The sequence below is a fragment of the Furipterus horrens genome, unplaced genomic scaffold (genome assembly GCF_987537825.1).
Source record: "Furipterus horrens unplaced genomic scaffold, mFurHor1.1.pri manual_scaffold_13, whole genome shotgun sequence".
NCBI lineage: Eukaryota > Metazoa > Chordata > Mammalia > Chiroptera > Furipteridae > Furipterus > Furipterus horrens.
Genome location: NW_028327183.1, coordinates 54,572,283 through 54,592,001, shown reverse-complemented (window position 1 = coordinate 54,592,001; position 19,719 = coordinate 54,572,283). Strand labels below are relative to the sequence as shown.

Sequence of the window (19,719 nt, the reverse complement as noted above, 5' to 3'; positions counted from 1 at the left end):
ACTTATGTTCTTAAACATATTCTACACTCTTAAACCTATGTAACTTGAACAACATATGTATACAGTACCGCAAAATCCCGCGATATAGTGAAAAATCCGTGATAAACATATTTTTAAAAATCCCACGATACAGTGAGGCTGCGATAAGTGAACCGTTATAGAGAGAGGGACTAGTGTACTATTATTAGTCTTGTTTCATAGAGACAGTACTGAGGCACTGAAAAATGGTTACAGAACTTACCCAAGATCACAATGTGGAAATAAATGAAAACAAACAAAGGCTATTTACTCAAAATGAGAGCGTCAATCACTATCACTTACATTTTGGCAGAGACCCCAGGACAGGCAGGAGTTTTGGAGTGGAAAAAATGTACAGGCTTTAGGTGTGCCCTCATTGGAAGCTGTTGGCCTGGGAAGCTGGAGGTGGATTAATTTCAGGCACCCTATTTGGTGACAGGAAGGCATTTGGCTTTCTCTTGTCGATCTTAAGTTGGAACCAGGGACAAAAATTAGGGAAGCTTCAGTTTCTAATCAAGTCCTGGCCCTTTTGGACTGTTACAAGGATCATTGTTTCCATCCATCTTCCCATCCCTGTCCCATCTCTGTATCTGTTAGTATGTTTGTTTGTTTGTTTTTAAGATTTTTATTTACTTATTCTGGAGAAAGAGGGGAAGGGAGGAAGAAACAGAGAGAGATAAACATTGATTGGTTGCCTCTCCCACACCCCCAACTGGGGATCTGGCCCACAACCCAGGCATGTGCCCTGACTGGGAATCGAACCAGCGACCTTTCAGTTTGCAGGCCAGCACTCAATCTACTGAGCCACACCAGCCAGGGCTGTTTTTATTTTTTTGTTTACAGTTTACCTTTCAGACATTAAGGTTATAGGAGGGCATCTTTTGTCAATAAATTATTAAATGTATGAATAACTATATGCATCATATATAGATCAGAATTTCCCACAAACCTCTCCTTGGATTTAATTTGTTGAATGGCTCATAGAAGTCAGAAATGTTTTACTCACTAGATCACTGGTTAATTGTAAAAGAATGTAACTCAGGAACAGCCAGATGGAAAAGATGCATAGGGCAAGGTATGGGGAAAGGGCAGGAAACATCTATGCCCTCTCTAGGTATCACTCTCCCCAAATCTCCAGGTGTCCCCCAACCCAGTAATTAAATAATTGGCCATTGTTTATTGAACTCAATCTCCAGCCCTCTCACCTTAGTGGAAGGGAGATATTGAAAGTTCTACCCCTCTAATCAAGTGGTTGGTTCCCCTGACAACCAGATCCCATCCTTAGGTATATTAAAAATATTTTATTTATTTAGGGGGGGAGGGAGAAAGAGAGGACGAGAAACATCAATGTACAAGAGAAAAATCAATCAGTTGCCTCTCATAGGCCCCCAACCAGGAACCTGGCCTGCAACCCAAGCATGTGCCTGAGCAGGAATCAAACCGGTGACCTTTTGGTTTGCGGGCTAGTGCTCAGTCCACTGAGCCACACCAGCCAGGGCTCCCATCCTTAGGTATATTGAAAAAGTCATTTACTTAAACTCAGGTATGGTTGAAAGAGGTTAGTTATGAATATCCAAACACCTGTATTGATCTTATCACTTTTGGGAATTCCAAGGGTTTTGGAGCTCTGTTCCAGAAATGAACGAAGACCAAATATATATTTCTCATTTTAAGTCACAATATCATAACATTCAGTGGTAAGTAGTAAGGCAAATGATATCAAGAAGGAAGGGGCATGGATGTGTGTGTTAAACTTTAAGGTAGGGTGACCGTGAAAGGCCTAAGGTGACATTGAAGGAAAAACTAGCCTGCAGTGAGGGACAAGACCATGTGGCCATCCAGGGGGAAAACAGTCCAGGTTAAGTATGGGTTGCAAAGACAGTGGAATGGGGACATGCGGATGACACCAGTGTGGCAGCAGCAGAGTAAAAGCACAGAGGAGGAATGGATGGGGTCAGTTAAAGAGGAACCTGTAACATGGGGCCTTTGCTTTTACCTGGAGAGAGAAACGTTTAGGAAGTTGTGCCCTACTTTTAAATTTGATTATGCCAGCTCTTTTGTTGGAAACAGACAATAAAGGGGCAAGAGTGGAAGTCAAGGAAATGAATTAGAAAGCTACTGCAATTATCCAAGTGAGCGATGTCCTGGCTTTTGGCAACATGTTGGTGCTGAAGGTTGAGTGAAGTGGTCAAATTCTGGGTCTCGAGCATTTGGAAAGTAGTGCCTATCAGATTCAGTGACTGGATGTGAGAGCACCGGTCACAATATATTGTTTTTAAGACACTGACACACTGAAATCACCAAAGTCCATAGTTTACATTACAGTTCACTCTCGGTGTTGTACACTTTTATGGGTTTGGACAAATATATAACATGTATCCACCATTATGATGTCATATGTAGTATTTTCACTGCCCTAAAAGTCCTCTGTGCTCCGCCGATTCACCCCTCATCCCCCACTAACCCCGTAGTTAGTGGTTATCTCCGTGGTTTTGCCTTTCCCAGAATGTCATATTGTTGGGATCATACAGTATGTAGCCTTTTCAGATTGGCTTTTTCCACTTAGTAATATGCATTTAAAGTTCCTCCATATCTTTTCATGGCTTGAAAGCTCATTTCTTTTTAGTGCTGAATATTCCATTGTCATAAACCGCCAAACTGTCTTCCAAAGTGACTGTACCATTTGCATTCCCACCAGCAATGAATGAGTTCTGCTGCTCCACATCCATACCGGTATTCGGTGTTGGTAGTGTCCTATATTTTGGCCATTCTAATAGGCATGTAGTGATATGTCACTGTTAATTTGCATTTTCATGATGACATGATGTGGAGTAGCTTTTCATTGGCTTACTTACATCTCTGTCTTCTTTCATGAGGTGTCAAGGTTTTTGGTCCATATTTTAATCATGCTCTTTATTTTTTTTATTGTTGATTTTTAAGAGTTCCTTGTATATTTTAGACAACAGTCCTCTATCAAGTATGTCTTTTGTAATATCTTCTCAAAGTTTTTAATTTTAATGGAGTTAAGCTTATCATCAAGTCTTTCTTTCATGGACTGTGCCCTTGGTGTTGCATCTAAAATGTCACTGCCAAACCCTAGGTCATCTAGTTATCTCCTAGGAGTTTTATAGTTTTGTACCTTTGATTTTACATTTAGGTCTACAATACATTGGGGTAATTTTTTTGTCAGGGGTGTAAGGTCTGTGTCTAGGTTTTTTTTTTCTTTTGGCATGTGGATGCTATCACAATAGTTTTAATAAAGAACTTTACTTTGTCTTAGAGAGAAGAATATATTTACAAGTCAATTACCAAAGAGGCACAAAGAATAGTGAGAATAGTGTTAGCCAGGCAGGGGTTAGTCCTAACTAGACATTATTTCAATATATGTATAAATATTATAAGTCAGTATTGATAATGTTCTAGTAATTTCTTAAGCAGAAAGATAGAGGGATCATCTTATAGATGCATATTTTATACCTATGTGTTTTAGCTTTTGTAAAAAAAAATGTGGAATATGATACACATATAAAAAAAGATATAGAATATAAATGTACGGTACAAAAAAATAATTCTCAAACACCTGAATAAATACCTGTCAGGCCAAGAAAAAGAACACTGCCAAAATCCCAGAAGGCCCAAGAGTGCTTTCTGACATTCCCCTCCCTACTCCAAATTCTTGTTCTGAAACAGCAACACTTACCTCCTTCTCTTCGTGTGTTATTTTTACTTACATTCTTGTATGCATCTGAAATAGTTCATTAAAATCTTTTCAAAAGGAAGTCTAGCACTGTGGGAATAGCGTAGGCTTCACTCAGAGTCAGAAAGACCAAGCTTTAAGTCCCAGCCCTGCTACTTACTAGCTGTGTGACCTTGAACAAGTCACTTCCCCTCCTCCAGTCTTTTCCTCATTTGTTCAAGCAAATGCAAATGGCTATACTTCCCAGGACTGTCATAAGGATTCAAATCACAAACTCCACATTTATTCAACAAGTTTATTGAGACCTCTTGGGACCTAAGCCCTGTAGAAAACAGAGATGAATCAAACCCAGTCTTCACTCTCAAGAAGCTCACAGTTTGGAAATAGGTAACTACAAAAACAATACAGCCAATAAGTGCTTTGAAACTGGGAGGGACTCAAGAAGAATGTACTGTTTATAAATCTGCAATCAAAACCTAACTGCAGGGAGAGGTAGGAAGGCGTCCTATCTTCCCACATAGAGATGAACTTGGGACCATCTAGAAAGGCTCTTGCCACAGACACAGTCACACCCCCTAGGTCTCTGGAGTTCACTGCAGGCTGGCCCACTGCAGGGAGGTGTAGACCACCTTACCATCAGGCTGCGGAGAACAGAGGAGCAACGTCTTTCTGACGCTGGTTCCGAGGCGGCCAGCAGAAACCAGGTCCTGGAGTGGGATGGGATCCCCAGGAGCCCAGCACTGGGCGATGTAGTGGGCATGGAAACGGAGCGGGTCACCTGGGTGTGGAAGAGAGGCGTGCAGCAATTTCTAATAGCACAGGCTTGAAGACATTGGATCACCCAAAGGTAGGAGACAGGGAATCATTTTAGCAACCACCGTGAGTATTTTAAAACAAGTACCCATAGACTCAGAAATTTGTCTTCTCAAAAATTTTCTCAAGAAGTATAGAAGTATAGCAGCACTAAAACCCACTCATTTACACTGCCCAGTGCTAAGACCCTCACTTCATCTGCAGAAGACTTAGTGGACAGTCTCCAATCAACAGTTACGCTCTGACTACTTATCAAGTAGCTTTATCGTTTCACATTCTTAGGGGGAATAAAAAGGGTGATTTTTTTGCAGATTTATTTTGTAACCTTTTAGTTACACAATAAAGGCACCCTTACTACAAATTCATAAGTTAACTGACTCATCAAAAGTCCATTTACCTATACCTGATGCAAATTCCCTTTCAGAGGTAAGCATTGTAGTTCGGCTGGAGTACATCCTTTCATGCCTTTTTCTACTTTTTTGATAGGATTTTCTTAGTCTACTTAGTACTCCATTTTATTATAAGTTCTTTTCATATTCTTTCACCGAGCCATAATTTTTAAGGCTACTTAAATAATGTGTATATAATTGCATAACAATATAAAATATGATTTACTTTTTACTATATACATTTTTCTACAAGCTATTCTTTTTTCCTTCCTTTGGTCACTTTAAAAATAAATGTACACGAACCTATACCAATATGATAACTAATGGTGTTCCTCTGACAGCTAACAGTGATGTTTAACCACTAAGCTATTAAGCATTATTCTGATTGTTATCTAACTTTTGAATACTGTAAGGAATCCTGCTGTGAATATTTCTTGTATGCTTGGTATACATATCTAAGTATTTCTAACTGAATCTTCTGGATAAAGGACGTGTTCATAAAATTTACTATACTGCCCTCCAAATGAGCTTGGGTTCCCAAGTGTTTCCTGTCCTTCCATGTATTTCAGAAGCTGAGAAAATAAGACAAAAAGGAAAAATGCAGAATGTGGTGGGATTGTGAAGAGAGGGGCAGCAACCAGAGGTCCCAATCCAAACTCACCGGGATAGACCAGGAAGTCGCCCCCAAATTTGCCAGCCGCACTGAGGAAGAAGCCTCGCTCCCACAGGTCTCTGTAGATGCTGTAGCGCAGCTCATGGGCTGGACGGCCAGCGTGGGGCCAGTCCTTGGACTGGACACGCCAATCCAGGGGCCTAGCCTTGATGGGTCGAGGCCTAGCAGTGGCGAGCTGGACGAGCATAGCAGACCTGGGCAAGGGGTCCACCCCATCTGAAGGCCCTGGTTGGGGACAGGAGGAGCCTAGGGAGGTGAACCCAAGAGTCTGGTGACCCCAAGATGCAAAGTCTTCCCCTTGCCAAGGGAGACCCCGCCCTTAGAGTCACAGCCAAAATTCCCAAAAGTTCTCTCTCCTCCTTCTCTCCTCTCCTTCCCCCAGCCCCGGGGCTCCAACTCCCATCCTCACCTGCTTCCTCCTGCTCTCCAGAAGTCTGAGTAGCACTGGCTTCATTCTCTTCAGCTGCTTGGTTCCCACTGGCCTCCTGGCTCTCGCTGGTCCTAGAATCCTGTTGCAGCTTCTGCTTCTTGGCAGCTTGTCCCTCTGCAATCTTCTCTAAGAGCTCCTGACGACGGGTCTCACGGGCCTCAGCTGCCAGGGCGCTTTGCTCCTGAAAGCCCTGCTCTTGCTGGCGCTTGTAGGATGCCACAGCCTGAAAAGTAAACTTAGCTGCAACTTAGGATACAAGAATGCCCTCCCCTAGGAAACCCAGAATCCCGACTCCCTGACCTTTCCCACCTCCGGTCCCGAACCCGTCGATCCCAGTCTACCATTCCCACGTTATCCCAGAATCCAGGACTCCTAGACGCCCCCCGACTCCCCAAACTCAGGGACCCGGAGTCTAGGTCTCCAGACTCTTCTCCCTCAGGTCGAGTTCGCGCCTCCAGCCCGCCCCCTTACCAGGCTGTGTTGGCGGGGATCCGGGCGCGGGGCGCTGACCAGGGTCACAGCGCCAATCTCAGCCAGGAGCCGCGCCTCCTCGGGCATCAGCAGCAACGGGAGGCCCAGGCGCGAGTTCTGGCGGGGCCCGCGGGGCAGGGCGCCCACCGTGCGGCCCCCTACTCCCAGGCGCTCCCGCAGTGCCTGCACCGCCTCGGCCCCCCACACCAGGGAGCGGCCGTTCGCCACCTCCACCACCAGCATCCTCCTGCGGGAGCCGGGGCACCGTGGTCACCGACAGAATCGCCCTGAGCGCCCTCACAGTCCTGGGGGTCTCGATGAAGCGCCGCCTCTGGGCCTGCGAGGGCAGAGCCTCGCTAGCGCAGCGGTTCGCCGCCACCTGCCGAGTCGGAGGGACAGGCCCCGCCCGCTGGCGCCAGGCTCCGCCCCCTGGTGATCCGGCCAGGCCCGGGGCCGCCGGAGACAAGGCCCCGCCCCTCGCCGAGGCGCCGGAGTCAGCGTTTGAGTCTGGGACAACAAACTCTGTCGCACCCGCCATCGTGTCATCGCGCCTTCGCGCCTCTGAGAAAAGCCTCCTAGCGGGTCACGCCCCCTCCGAGAGGTCCATTTGCACCGCCCTCTCGCCAAGCTGGTGTCTCCCTTCGGACGTTCCGGTCAGGTGTCGGGACCTCCCGAGGCCAAGGCCAAGTCCGATTCAGGAGGCTAGGAACTTAGCCCCTCCCACAGCACGAGACCCACCGCTATCCGAACACAAGCGGTTCCGCGTTCGGGAGTGCTCGGCTTGTCCGAAGGAAAAGCCCCGCCCCTTTCCGAACAGAAGCAGTTCGGTGTTCCGGCAACCTTGGCTCCCGTCACCCGTCGCCTGTGGCCCCGCCCTCTCCGGCCGCCGACGCTCCCCCCACTGGGGAATCCCCGCCCAACTGCCGAGCCCCACCGCCAGTGGCCCCGCCCCCGGGGGGCCAGCTATTCTCCTCTCGGGCGGGCTCACCCCACTGGTGCGCGCGCGGTCGCCACCTCGCTTCCCTTCGGAATGTGGCAGTGTCCTCTGATAGAAACAGTTAGTCACCCCGTAAACTCCAAGTCGCAGCCCGGCCGCCCACCCACTACGTAGCGCGCCACGCGCTGCTTCTTCCACACCACCCCCCACCATGAGACCCCCCCGCCTTCGTCAATTTCGTCACGCCGTCCCCCCAGCGAAGCGGGAAGCCTGGGACCCGCCCCTCAGGGCCGTAGCCCCGCCTCCCCTTGAAGTGAAACACCTTGACTCCGCCCTCCGAAACGCACCTCCCTCCGCCGATTGGGTTCCGCGACTTCGAAACTTGAAGCGTATTACCCTGGCCCCGCCCTCCTTGGCCGACGCGGCCCGGGGCCCACCCCTTCGTATGAAAACGCAGTTGGCCCCGCCCCCTGGGATCGTCCAGATCGACGTCTCTTTCACTTGGCCTAAGTCTGTGGTCCCGCCTCCCTCCTAAATGTGAGACTGAGCCTATCAGCAAATTCGGGTCACTTCCACCCAATTATCTCCAAAGGAAACCTTAGCTGTGGCCCCGCCCACCTCTGTCCGAAGCTTTGGCCCCGCCCGCTTCCGAAAACAGATCTTCAGTGCTCGACTACTTCCGAAGAACACCGAAGCTCTTAGCTCCTCCTCCAACCTGCCTCTCGGCTGATTCCGAACGCCGTCCAGGCCCCGCCTCCTTCCCAGGCCCAAGGCGTCCGCCGGAGCCCGACTCTCAGGCGCCTCCCCTTTCCGAGCACGAAGCCCCGCCTCGTTGTGTATTCGGCTGGGTAGATCTGGGTCCCGGTCCATCCGCGGACGCGTGCTCCCGGCGCCCGGTGCCAGCTCCTTCCCGGCCCGGCCCGTAGTCTGAAGGAGTCGGCTCACCCGGCCCGGATCGCGCAGCTCGGCCGGCCCCACAGAGAAGCGGGGGCGCGCGGGGCCGGGAGGCGTGGCCGGCCCGGGCTGGACCGTGGGCCGGGACTGCTCGGCCGCCTCTTGCCCGGCGGGCGCCGCGGAGCCGGGCCCAGGTGGGCCGGAGTGGGGGATCCGGTAGACGCAGAGAGGCTGCTGCGCATCGGCGGGTGACGGGGGCGGAGGCGGCGCTAGAGTGAGCCGAGCTCGGGGTGGCGTAACCGCCTGTGGCTTCGCGGGGCGGACCCGACCGCGCTGGGTGCGCGAAGCAGGAGTGGGGCTGGGACGGGGCCTGAGAAGACCCTCATGGGGCCGGCTCTCGGGGTTGTGGGCAGGAGAGGGGTCTGGAGCTCCGAAAGAGGCGCAGGCTGGGGGCCTGGGCTCCTCTGAGTCCTGTCGAAGACGGGTGGGGGTCTGGAGACCTGCGTGCTCGAAAAGGAGGCGCTGTGGGACCAAGGGGCAGATTCCTGAACCCCCGAATCGGGAGGAGCTGGGGGTCCCGGATTCCTGGGTTCTCATCACGACGCTCTGCCCCTCCCCCAGACCATGTCGCCCGAAGAATGGACATATCTGGTGGTTCTTCTTATCTCCATCCCCATCGGCTTCCTCTTTAAGAAAGCTGGTGAGTCAGGTTCCCACCCTAGTGGAAAATAAGGAGGGGGAAGCAGGGTGCGGGGAAACCCCTGAAAGGCTCCAGGCTTATGGTGTCTCTTCTCCCTGCAGGACCTGGGCTGAAGAGATGGGGGGCAGCAGCTGTGGGCCTGGGGCTCACCTTGTTCACCTGTGGCCCCCACACTTTGCATTCTCTGGTCACCATCCTTGGGACCTGGGCCCTCATTCAGGCCCAGCCCTGGTGAGGATGGGGTCCGGGGAGAATGGAGGGGGAGAGGAAGCAACCTGTTTCCTCTCTGGGTCCTTCTCGATTCCTGCCTCACTCGGCAGACATCGCTCGTTGCTCTCTCGTTTCTTTGCGTCATTCATCTGTTTTTTCCTCTCCTGCCTTCTGGGTCTTGTCCCTGTGTGTTCGTCTGGGTCCCCTACATCCATTCATGGATTCAGGAGAGAGGACACTGCCATCTGCTTGCCCCGCCACCATTCAAATTCCCTCTTCCTCCTCCTCTCTCCCCCTTCCTCCCGGGAAAACTGTCCACCCTGAAGCTCTCTTAACCTCTTCTCATTCTCTTCTCTCTGTCACTGCGCATATTTGTGTGTGGCTGTGCCTTCTCTCCTGTCTCCATCTTGTTCTGCCCCCACCCCACCCCACATTTTCTGTCTCTGAAGGTGGGGAGTTGGGGGGAGGATTTGTGGCAGACTCTGGGGAGGTGGAGGACAGGCCCTGGAGCTCAGCACCACCGCCTCCTTCCTCTGCCCCAGCTCCTGCCACGCCCTGGCCCTTGCCTGGACCTTCTCTTACCTCCTGTTCTTCCGTGCGCTCAGCCTGCTGGGGCTGCCCACTCCCACGCCCTTCACCAATGCCGTCCAGCTGTTGCTGACGCTGAAGGTCAGATTCCCTTCCACCCTCCCCTGTGCCAGTTACCACCCCCCCAACTTTACCTACTCCTCCCTGCCACTCCCATGGGGGACAGGGGAGACGGGATTTTATCTCCCACACACCCCAGGGCGGGACTTTACCTCTCAGCTAATCCCTGGGGTAAAGAGGTGTCCCGGATTATGTGTGCGTGGATGCCAGACGCTGAGCTAAGCGCTCACCAGCATGCCCTCTTTGCATCTTTGGGGCAAGCCATTTTGTAAAAGAGGAAGACCCAGCTTTGGGGAGAAGTCTGTTCTTTAAGGACATGAAACCAGGACACCCAGGCCTGGCTCTAAATCACCTGGGAAGATGGGTGAAAACAGAGTCCCAGGCCCTGCCCTAGTTGTGAGTTCCCACAGTGCCCTGAGCTCTAGCAACATATCAGTGAGCAGCGAACCAGGTCTCTTCAGGATGGGAGTTCAGGACAGGCACGTGTTGCTTAGCCAGAAGAGGCGGAAAAAATGCCCTTTCAGGTGCAGGGACAGGACATGGGGAAGGGAGCAGCTGACTTCCAGCCATGTGCCAGCCCCATGAACAGGTCCGAGAAGGGAGGAGGAACAGCAGGGGCCACACCACTCAGGGCCTGGTTGGCCAATGTGAGGAGTTTGGACTTCTTCCTGTGGGGGCCCAAGATCCCTTAAAAGAGTTTTTTGGTTTGTTGCTGTCATGTGACCAAATTTGCATGTTTAAAAATATTCCTTCTGGGTGCTTGGAGGAGACCGCAGCAGGAAGGGCAAGATGGGATGAAGCCGGGCTCCTTGATCAAAGTCCAGCTGGGAGCAGTGGTGGCGGCTTGATCAGGGTGCCAGTAGGTCGGCCAGTCGGGGTCCCAACGGGAAACGCTGCAGTTAGGGTAGCTTGAGAAGTTATTATTTACAACGGGGTGGAGGACATAGAGGAGCCAGGAGGGAAAGCACAGGAAGGAATCCTGGACCAGCAGCCAGGGAGGGGCAGAGGTGGGGGAGCCCGGAAGGAGAAGGCATGTGTAGAGGCACCCATCCTGAGATTTACGTGGGGTCACGCCAGCCCAGGGTGGTCTTACCAAGGAATAAAACTGCAGCCCTCAGTCCTGCCTTCCTCCCTCTCCACCTGGGGCTCTCGGTGGACTGAAGGAGGGGAAGCTGGAAGGCACAGAGACCCACTGATGCAGGGCCAGCCTTGCGTCTGTGCAGACGTGGAGGGGCAGGCTGAGCATATTTAGCGCCACGGTGGAGGCAAAACAAAAGAGAGACCTCAAGGAATTGATCTTGGGGAGCAAGGGAGGCTTCTGGCCTGTGCTATTCATTGGATATTTGTTGCATTGCCTGAGGGGAGAGTCTAGAAGTGGATCTGGTTTGAGGAGCTGGTAATACCGGGTCCGCTGTGCACATGCCCAATAAACATCAAGTATTGATAGGAGGCAGTAGGTAGTCTGGCCGGGGGTAGAGTTTGGGAGTCATGAGCTGAGGGGTGGGGATAGAAAGGAGACAGGTGGGTCCAGGAGTGAGCCCCGGGGAATGCCTACCAGCAATAGAGGCCATTACTAGGCCCCTAGATGCTCCCAGGGGAGTAGAAATGGGCTCCCAGCTGCCCCCCAACATCCCTTGGCTGCCAAGAGCGGCAGCTTGAGAAAGTTGGTGTGAGGGGCGCCAGGTCTGACCTGTCTGTTTCCCACACCCCTTCCTCCCAGCTGGTGAGCCTGGCTAGTGAGGTACAGGAGCTGCACCTGGCCCAGAGGAAGGAAATGGCCTCGGGCTTCAGCAAGGGGCCCAGCCTGGGGCTGCTGCCCGATGTCCCCTCTCTGATGGAGACACTCAGCTACAGCTACTGCTATGTGGGAATCATGACAGGTGAGTACACCTGCCCGCAGGCCTGCCTCTCCTCGCCCAGTCTCTCCAGTCCAGCATCTGTTGCTTTGAGGGTGTGCTGCTGTCTGACCCTCCCGCTGGGCCCAGCGCTCCTCCCGGGGAGACACGGGTTGTTCTCAACCTGTGGTCCTTGTACCTTTGGGGGAGCAAATAGGAGGTGAAGGAGAAAAGTCTTTGTAGACTTGATGCTCCTGCTGCCTGGGGAACAAAAACAGTTTAGGACTGCATTTTAGTTTCAGAAAATATTTGTCATGAATGTTGACCTCATACAAAGTTTTACTTATTTATTTTTTGAAGATTGTATTTATTTGGAGAGAGGAGAAAGGAGGGAGGAAGAGGAGAGAAACATCAATGTGTGGTTGCCTCTTGAGTGCCCCCAACTGGGGACCTGACCCGCAACCCAGGCCTGTGCCCTAACTGGAAATCGAACCAGCGACCCTTTGGTTCACAGGGGGGCACTCAATCCACGGAGCCACACCAGTCAGGGTGGTTTTCTTTTTTGATGACAGCTTTGTTGAGCTACAATGGACATATTTTCCGATTCAGTTCACTGGTTTTTACTGTATTCACGGAATTGCACAACCATCCCCACCACGTGGTTGTAGAACAATTTCGTCACCCCAAAGGCAACACCGCCCTCTTTAGCCATCATCCCGCAATCCTTCATGCAACCCCAGTGCCTTGAAACCACTGATTAACTTCCCACCTGTGTAGTTTTGCTTATTGTGAACATTTTAGAATGAAAGTACACGCTCTGTGGCCCTTTGTGACCTGTAAGGCTCCTTACACCTGTCACTTCTGTTAGTCCCGGCTGCTCCTGCCCTGAACCAGGCCATCCTGTTGTCTGAAACAGTCTCCCATTTTCCGTCACTGTCCCTCTGTTGTCCCCGCCCTGCTCAGAGTTTGAAGGGTCTTGTGAAAGGTGGCCGGTACCTGCTGGAACACCTTACTGGGGTTTCCTAGCGCTGAGAATGAAGGCAAAGTCCAGGGTTCCCGGGGATGGGTCTGTCTCTCTGTCTGTCTGACTGCGTTGGCATCAGAGCCTCAGCGCCCCTCGTTGTCGGGGGTCTTGGTCGCTCTCTATAGTCATCTGTCCATATTTTCTTCTCTCTGAGTCCCCGGTCCTCCCCTCTGTTTCCTCGTCCCTTTCACTCTGGGTCTCCGCCCCCGGCCCCCGCGGGTCCCGTGTCTGACCGCTGCCCCTGCCCCTCCCGCCACAGGCCCGTTCTTCCGCTACCGCACGTACCTGGACTGGCTGGAGCAGCCCTTCCCGGGCGCCGTGCCCAGCCTGCGGCCACTGCTGCGCCGCGCCTGGCCGGCCCCGCTCTTTGGGCTGCTCTTCCTGCTGTCCTCGCACCTCTTCCCGCTGGAGGCCGTGCGCGAGGACGCCTTCTACGCCCGCCCGCTGCCCGCCCGCCTCTTCTACATGATCCCCGTCTTCTTCGCCTTCCGCATGCGCTTCTACGTGGCCTGGATTGCGGCCGAGTGCGGCTGCATTGCCGCCGGCTTCGGGGCCTACCCCGTGGCCGCCAAAGCCCGGGCCGGGGGCGGCCCCACCCTCCAATACCCACCCCCCAGCAGGTCAGGCGGCGGGAGGGAGGCGGCCCAAGACCCGGCAGGCCCCATCACCACGGGCTGGCCCTGCCCCTAGCAGGGAGGATACTGGGGAGCAGGGGGCAGGTCCACCGCCTGTTGTTGGCGCGTGTCACCCCTGGGCCACCACAGCCCGCCTTCTGTCCTTGGGAATAGCGCTCCTGGCACCTACAGATTAGCCCTTGTTGTTAGCGCTTGTCATCCTGTGGGATGAGGAATTGCTCTTTGTTGCTAGGAAAAGCAAGGTGGTATCCTAGCAACCATTTACCGCCCCTCTGTTGCCATGGAAGTGTCACCCCAATAACCCGATGGCTCCTGGTTGCTCAGGATGCTATCCTTGGGCAGTGAGGGGTTGCTCTTTGTTTCTAAGGAAACGGTTCGTTAGCAACTAGACACCCCTGATTGCCAGGGAGGCGGGTTCCCTAGCGACCTTGGTCCCATCCTTCCAGCCAAAAGGGTTGCTCTTTGCTGCTATGGACATGGCAGCCCCTAAACTGCCCCTCTGTTGCTAGGAGACTGCACCCCCCCCCATGGAATGTCATCACATAGCCTGCAATTGCCCTCTGTTTCTAAGGAAATGGCATCCCTGATGGTGCTGACTGCTAGCAGAGGGGACACCGTCCCTAGCAACTGCAGGTCACCTTCCTATGTTGCTGAGGAAGACGGTCCCCACTGGTAATGACATCGTTGCTAGTAATGCCACACCCGTAGCTCCTCCAGTGCTCGGTAAGTCGCACTGGCCGTAAACTATGGGCTCTCCTGTTGCTAAGGAAGTGTTGCTCCTGTGTTACTAGGGAAATGGTGCCCCTAGCAACCGAGAATGGACTGCTTCTCTGTTCCTAGCAACCACGTCAGCTTCTGCCAATACTGAGGGAGCAGCCCCCTGTGCGTGTAAATTATGAAATGTTCCTTGATGGGGTGGGGCCATGCCCTAGTCATACAAACGGCCATTCCGTGGTGGTGGAGGTGCCCCGCCCCCCACGCAAATTAACTTCCACTGCCTTTAACCAGGGTGGACCTCCAGAAAATGTCAGGTGGAGACCGAAGGCTCTCCTTTTTTAGTTTTTTTTTTTTTAATTTACTGATTTGAGAGAGCGAGAAACATTGATTTGTTGTTCCACTTATTGATAAATTCACTGGTTGATTCTTTTTTTTATACATATATTTTACTTATTTATTTATTTAGAGGAGAAGGAAGGGAGAACGAGAGGGAGAGAAACTGATTGGTTGCCTCTCACACACTCCCAACTGAAGGCCTGGCCCGCAACCCAGGCCTGTGCCCCGACTGGGAATCAAACCGCCAACCCTTGGTTCGCAGGCCGGCACTCAATCCACTGAGCCACACCAGCCAAGGCTCACTGGTTGATTCTTGTATGTGCCCTGCGCAGGGATTGAACCCACAACTTTAGCATATTGAGACAATGCTCTAACTAACTGAGGTACCCGGCCAGGTCTGGAAGGCTTTTCTAACCCTGATAGCCCCACTGCGACTGGATGGCTCCCCTCCTGTTATCAGAAGCCACCAGGATGTTGGCATCAGTAACCTAGAAACCTCTGTATTGCTGGGGGTGACACTTCTTGAACCAAGGCCCTATTCGCAACCTTTTCTAAATGTCTGAGACATTGTTGCTAAGGAATCCCCTTTCCCTAGCAACAGAGACCATCCAGGCCTAGAACATCTCCCTAGCAACCACGGAGCACCTCGTAGTTAAAGATGCTATTTTCCTAGCAACCGCGGTGTCTGACATCTCAGAAGGGACCGCAGTTGGAGGTTTCTCTAACTACACTGAGCTTGGTTGCTAAGGAATGGCCTTTCCCTGGCATTGGAGACCAGCGAAGGGCCAGGTTGCTAAGGACGGGTAGCCTAGCAACCGTAGCCGTTCCAGGCTCTTTCGCAGGGCCCATTTCCAAGAAAACCATTGTTGGTGAACTCCGCGCCCCCTTCCACCCTCCTCCCCAAAAAGGCTCCTTCTGGGCTACCGTCCCCTGATATGTTAGCCAACGGCACAGCCAGAGGGCTGTCGCCTGCCCAGGACCCCCTCCTTAGCATCGGGGCTGGGACAGTCACCAGTGTCGAGGGTGGGGCCTGGCTGAGTTGCATGCCTGTCCCCCACCCTCATCCTCCACCCTCCAGTCCGGAGAATGCGGCTGCCCTGGAGTACGACTATGAGACCATCCGCAATATCGACTGCTACCGCACAGATTTCTGCGTGCGGGTGCGTGAGGGGATGCGATACTGGAACATGACGGTGCAGTGGTGGCTGGCGCAGTACGTCTACAAGAGCGCGCCCTTCCGCTCCTACGTCCTCAGGTGAGCCTGCCCGCCCCGGACCTCACAGAACTACATCTCCCAGCAGCAGCCGGGGCCACCTGCGGCTTCAGCTGGGCCTCCACCCTTGACGGTATCATGGGAGTTGTAGTCTTGAACCTCTTGCGCTTCCGCTGATTGCATAGCTCTGGGGTGAATTCTTCCCTGTCTTTGGGCCTCGGTTCCTACTTCTGTAAAGTCAGCCTCACAGGACGCAAGGAATACACTGAGGCCTGGGGACTCAATAGCCAGACTTTCTAGAATCTCCGCTCTGGAAATTACGAAGAAACCTTGGGCAGCGAGCTCTTTCCCCTGACACACGGGGGTAATGCTGTTACCTATTTCATAGGTTGAGGTGAGATTCAGCGAGATAGAGTATGACATGCACTTAATGTGCTGCCTGGCAGGTGCGTGCTAGCTGTATATTAGCTTCTATTACTCTTCACGCCTCCGCTCTGTCTTGGGTGGAAACCTCTTGGCCTGCATCATCTTCACAACCTTAGGAAGTAGGAACTGTCACCCCCATTATACGGATAAGGAGAGTACGACTCAGGTCAGGTGATCTCCCCAGTGTCACTCGGCCTCCCTGGAGACACCAGATGAGGTCAGGACACCCGATGACACGTTCTCGTAATGAAGCCATTACTGGCAGGAGTTTGGAAGGCAGACTTAGCCGCGTGCCTGACCCAATTTGTGATCTAAAGATCGACTCTGGCCTTGTGTGCGGGAAGAAGTAGAGGTGGGGAACGCAGCAGGAGGTAAAGCGGGGTGGGGGGGAGGCAAATTTGAAGCCCTTTGGACAGGCCAGGTGGGAGATGATGGCGTCCTGGAGTAGAGGACAGGCTGGGAGCGGATGGGTTGAGAAGTGGACTCGGGCCTGCCATGGATTGGCCATGGAGCATGAGAAAGAGGAAGTGAAACACGATGCCCAGGTGCTGGGCGCCAGGGGCTGAGGGCAGGGCATGGCAGGGCAGTTTCCTGAGGAGGGGAAGACTGGGCAGGGGGAAGTCTGGGGAGTGGATGGGGTAAGGAAGCGAGCTGTGGGCCAGCCTTGAGGTGACTGTTAGATTTTCAGCTTGGGTACTTGGACAGGCAGATAGTTATGGGATTCTGGCAATTCGGGGAAAGGCTGGTGGGAGAAGTGGACATTTGAGCATCATCGGGTGTAGGTGATTTTAAAGCTCAGGGGGCTCCACTATTTAAACCAGGGGCATTGGTGCTGACCCCAGGGCGCATTTGGCAACATGTGGGGACATTTGTGTCCTAGCTGAGAGGTGCTCCTGGCATCTAGTGGGTGGAGGCCAGGGATGCTGCTCCACCTCCCAGGATGCTCACAGGACAGTCCCACACTAAGAACCGGCCAGCCTCGAATGTCAATAATGCGGAGGCTGAGAAAGCCTGGTGTGGGCCAGGGACGAGGAGGAGCAAAGATACAGCCGTGAGATTGGAGGACAGTTGGGAAAGTGTTCCTTGCGGAAGCGAAGTGGGGGTGAGGAGACAAGTGTGTCAGGGAGGAGGGAGGGATCGTTTTTTCGGTCGGATGCATCCAGGAGCCCAGTGCCATGAAGGCAGGTGGGACCGCTGGGAGGGGCTAGGAGGGCTGAAGTGAAAGGCAGACTAGGAGACAGAACGGAAGGGAGACACCAAGGAGGAGCCCAGACGAGTCTTTGGAGAGTGTTTGCTGCAGGGGGTGGGGTGGGGTGGGGGGAGTGCAGGAAGCAGATGGAATGGAGGACAAGTTTGACTTCCCTGGCTGTGTGTCCTCCTGTCCTGCCCCATCCCCATCCCATGGGGAAAATGTCTTTCAATCCTGCCAACCCAGAGAACTCTCTGTCCATCATCTCAGGAAAGAAGAAACACACTCTGTGATTGACTATGCATTAAAGCAGAGAGCCGTGCATGTCACGAGTCACCCACTAAGGAGGTTACCAAGACGGAAAGAAATTTCACCCTTTTTACACACATGCGCGCGCACACACAGACACACACCTTACAGTCCTCTGCACAGCATGTCCTCAAGAAAAGCCATATCCTGTCCTCAAGGAAGTGCCTCCTTTCACGTTCATCCCAAACTCACCTGGTAACTGGGGTAGCCCCCGTGCCAGCAAACAGTCCTTATGGGAAGGAAGAATAAACTCCTCTCTCTCTGACAAGCACGCAGTTCCGGCCGGTGGGCCCGAGAAGCCCTGACCATGGCAGGGACGTGGGGCTCTAGCTTCCATGAAGTTTAAGTTTCAAAGATGTGGCTCCCAGGCCCTGAGAAAAACATCCCTGGACTGCAGCGCTTTCTAGACCCTTATCTGGCTTTTCAGAGGTTTACATCCATGTCCCAAAGACGGGGAAGAGCTTCTCAAACACTAGGTTTTTCAAGGAACTGGCGCAAGGAAAGAGGGAGGACGAGGTCTCTCCTTTTGGCAACAGGAAAAATTCAGCCTGGGGCAGTCCGCACTGTTCTGTCCTGAGCTAGCTTTTGTCCCTCGGGCATCCTGAAGTGCGAGAGGGAAAGGCTGATGCCATGGCTGGGACAGAACTCACCCCCTCCGCACACAGGCCACGGGCAGGTGCCCACGCCCCAGGGGTCTGTGTGTGTGCTCCAGGCAGGCAGTAATCAGAGCCTGGATGTGTGGGTTTTCAAGGGCTAGCTTGGGGTCCTTAAGGAGAGGGGATCATGGATCAGGAATTTTGATCCTGGATCCCCCAAGAGGAAGTGGGTAAGGGCTCGAGTGCCCAGGTGCTGAGGAGCAAGAAGGGTGAGAGGGGGGTTAGCTGGGTTCCTGAGAACAGGAGAGACTCCCAACCGTGAGGCGGGAGGGGCTGGGGCCTGGCCCCCTGGGTCTGAGGGGGGAGGGGCTGGGGGCCTGAACCCCTGGGTCTGAGGCGGGAGGGGCTGCGGCCTGGCCCCCTGGGTCTGAGGGGGGAGGGGCCGGGGGTCTGGCCGTCTGGGTCCCGACGCCCCCTCTCCCGCAGGAGCGCCTGGACCATGCTGCTGAGCGCCTACTGGCACGGCCTGCACCCCGGCTACTACCTGAGCTTCCTGACCATCCCGCTGTGCCTGGCGGCCGAGGGCCGGCTGGAGTCCGCGCTGCGGTGGCGGCTGGGCCCGGGCGGCCAGCAGGCCTGGGACTGGGCGCACTGGTTCCTGAAGATGCGCGCCTACGACTACATGTGCATGGGCTTCGTGCTGCTCTCCGCGGGCGACACCCTCCGCTACTGGGCCTCCGTCTGCTTCTGCATCCACGTCCTGGCCCTGCTGGGCCTGGGCCTCGGGCTGGTTCTGGGTGGCGGGCGCAAGGCAGCGCCCCAGGCCACCAGCCTCGCCCCGGAAAAGCTCCGGGAGGAGTGAGCAGCCGACCCTCCCTCCGCCAGGCGGTCCAGCCACCGACCTTCTGCCTGGGATCTCAGAAGCAGGCTGCCGCCGCCTTTCCAGAAAGCGTCCTGGCGTGGCGCGGGGCCTGCGGCTCAGCACCTGCCTCTCGGGGGCCACAGCCAAGTCTCTCCCGGTTCCCTGCCCACCGGCCTGGCGGCTCCAGAAGGCCTTTCCCTCCCGCAAAAGCCAGGCGCTGTCCAGACAAGACTCCCTTCGTCCCCGCCGAGCTTCAGGTTTTCAGAGAGCTGGACGCTGCTGGGCTCCCCGGAACAGCAGGCGCAGAGCGGGCGAAGCCCCCTTCTCTGCTCCGCCGTGCGGGGAGGAGCCCCCGGGGCTGGGCAACCCCTTCCTTGTGGCTTTTGTGCCACTTCTATGCCACCCCACCAGTGTTTCAGGCGTGGAAGGGAACATCGCCTTCCGTGTCACGAAGGGGAATCTGAGGCCCAGGCGAGCCGGCCTGGAGACCCCTGTTCCCGCAGCTGCCGCCTGAGCCACCGAGGGTCCCAGTGCTGTAACCCTGTCATCCTGCGGCCTAAGGGGCCTCAGAGCGCGCCCCAATAAAGTGTTGCACAGACCACGTGTGTGGAGCGTCTAGGCGACAACCACATGTGGGGGAACTTGGGCGGCCGAGTCCGCTGGCCTCTGCCCCACCCCGGCTCCCAGGAGCCACCCT

General features: G+C 54.1%; 2 protein-coding genes across 4 annotated transcripts; one reads left to right on the top strand and one right to left on the bottom strand.

The window, feature by feature from the left end:
- Nucleotides 1-3,993: 3,993 nt before the first annotated feature.
- Nucleotides 3,994-7,347, bottom strand: TSEN34 (tRNA splicing endonuclease subunit 34). Its single transcript, XM_090259542.1, has 4 exons — nucleotides 6,492-7,347; nucleotides 6,000-6,243; nucleotides 5,579-5,836; nucleotides 3,994-4,493 (listed from the first exon to the last, which is right to left on the bottom strand). The coding sequence occupies exons 1-4, from the start codon at nucleotides 6,732-6,734 to the stop codon at nucleotides 4,306-4,308; spliced, it is 933 nt and encodes a 310-aa protein (XP_090115668.1). The 5' UTR covers nucleotides 6,735-7,347; the 3' UTR covers nucleotides 3,994-4,305.
- A 1,108-nt stretch (nucleotides 7,348-8,455) lies between these two features.
- Nucleotides 8,456-19,621, top strand: MBOAT7 (membrane bound acylglycerophosphatidylinositol O-acyltransferase MBOAT7). 3 transcript variants are annotated; one of them, XM_090259892.1, is made up of 8 exons: nucleotides 8,456-8,516; nucleotides 8,944-9,022; nucleotides 9,124-9,253; nucleotides 9,775-9,901; nucleotides 11,601-11,760; nucleotides 12,999-13,359; nucleotides 15,506-15,682; nucleotides 18,647-19,621. In XM_090259892.1, exons 2-8 carry the CDS (start codon nucleotides 8,947-8,949, stop codon nucleotides 19,020-19,022), a joined length of 1,407 nt encoding a protein of 468 aa, XP_090116018.1. In that variant the 5' UTR covers nucleotides 8,456-8,516; nucleotides 8,944-8,946; the 3' UTR covers nucleotides 19,023-19,621. The 3 variants fall into 3 exon arrangements, with proteins under 3 accessions (XP_090116018.1, XP_090116022.1, XP_090116021.1); XM_090259896.1 differs by lacking the exon at nucleotides 8,456-8,516 and adding an exon at nucleotides 8,535-8,596; XM_090259895.1 differs by lacking the exon at nucleotides 8,456-8,516 and adding an exon at nucleotides 8,599-8,659.
- Nucleotides 19,622-19,719: the final 98 nt, after the last annotated feature.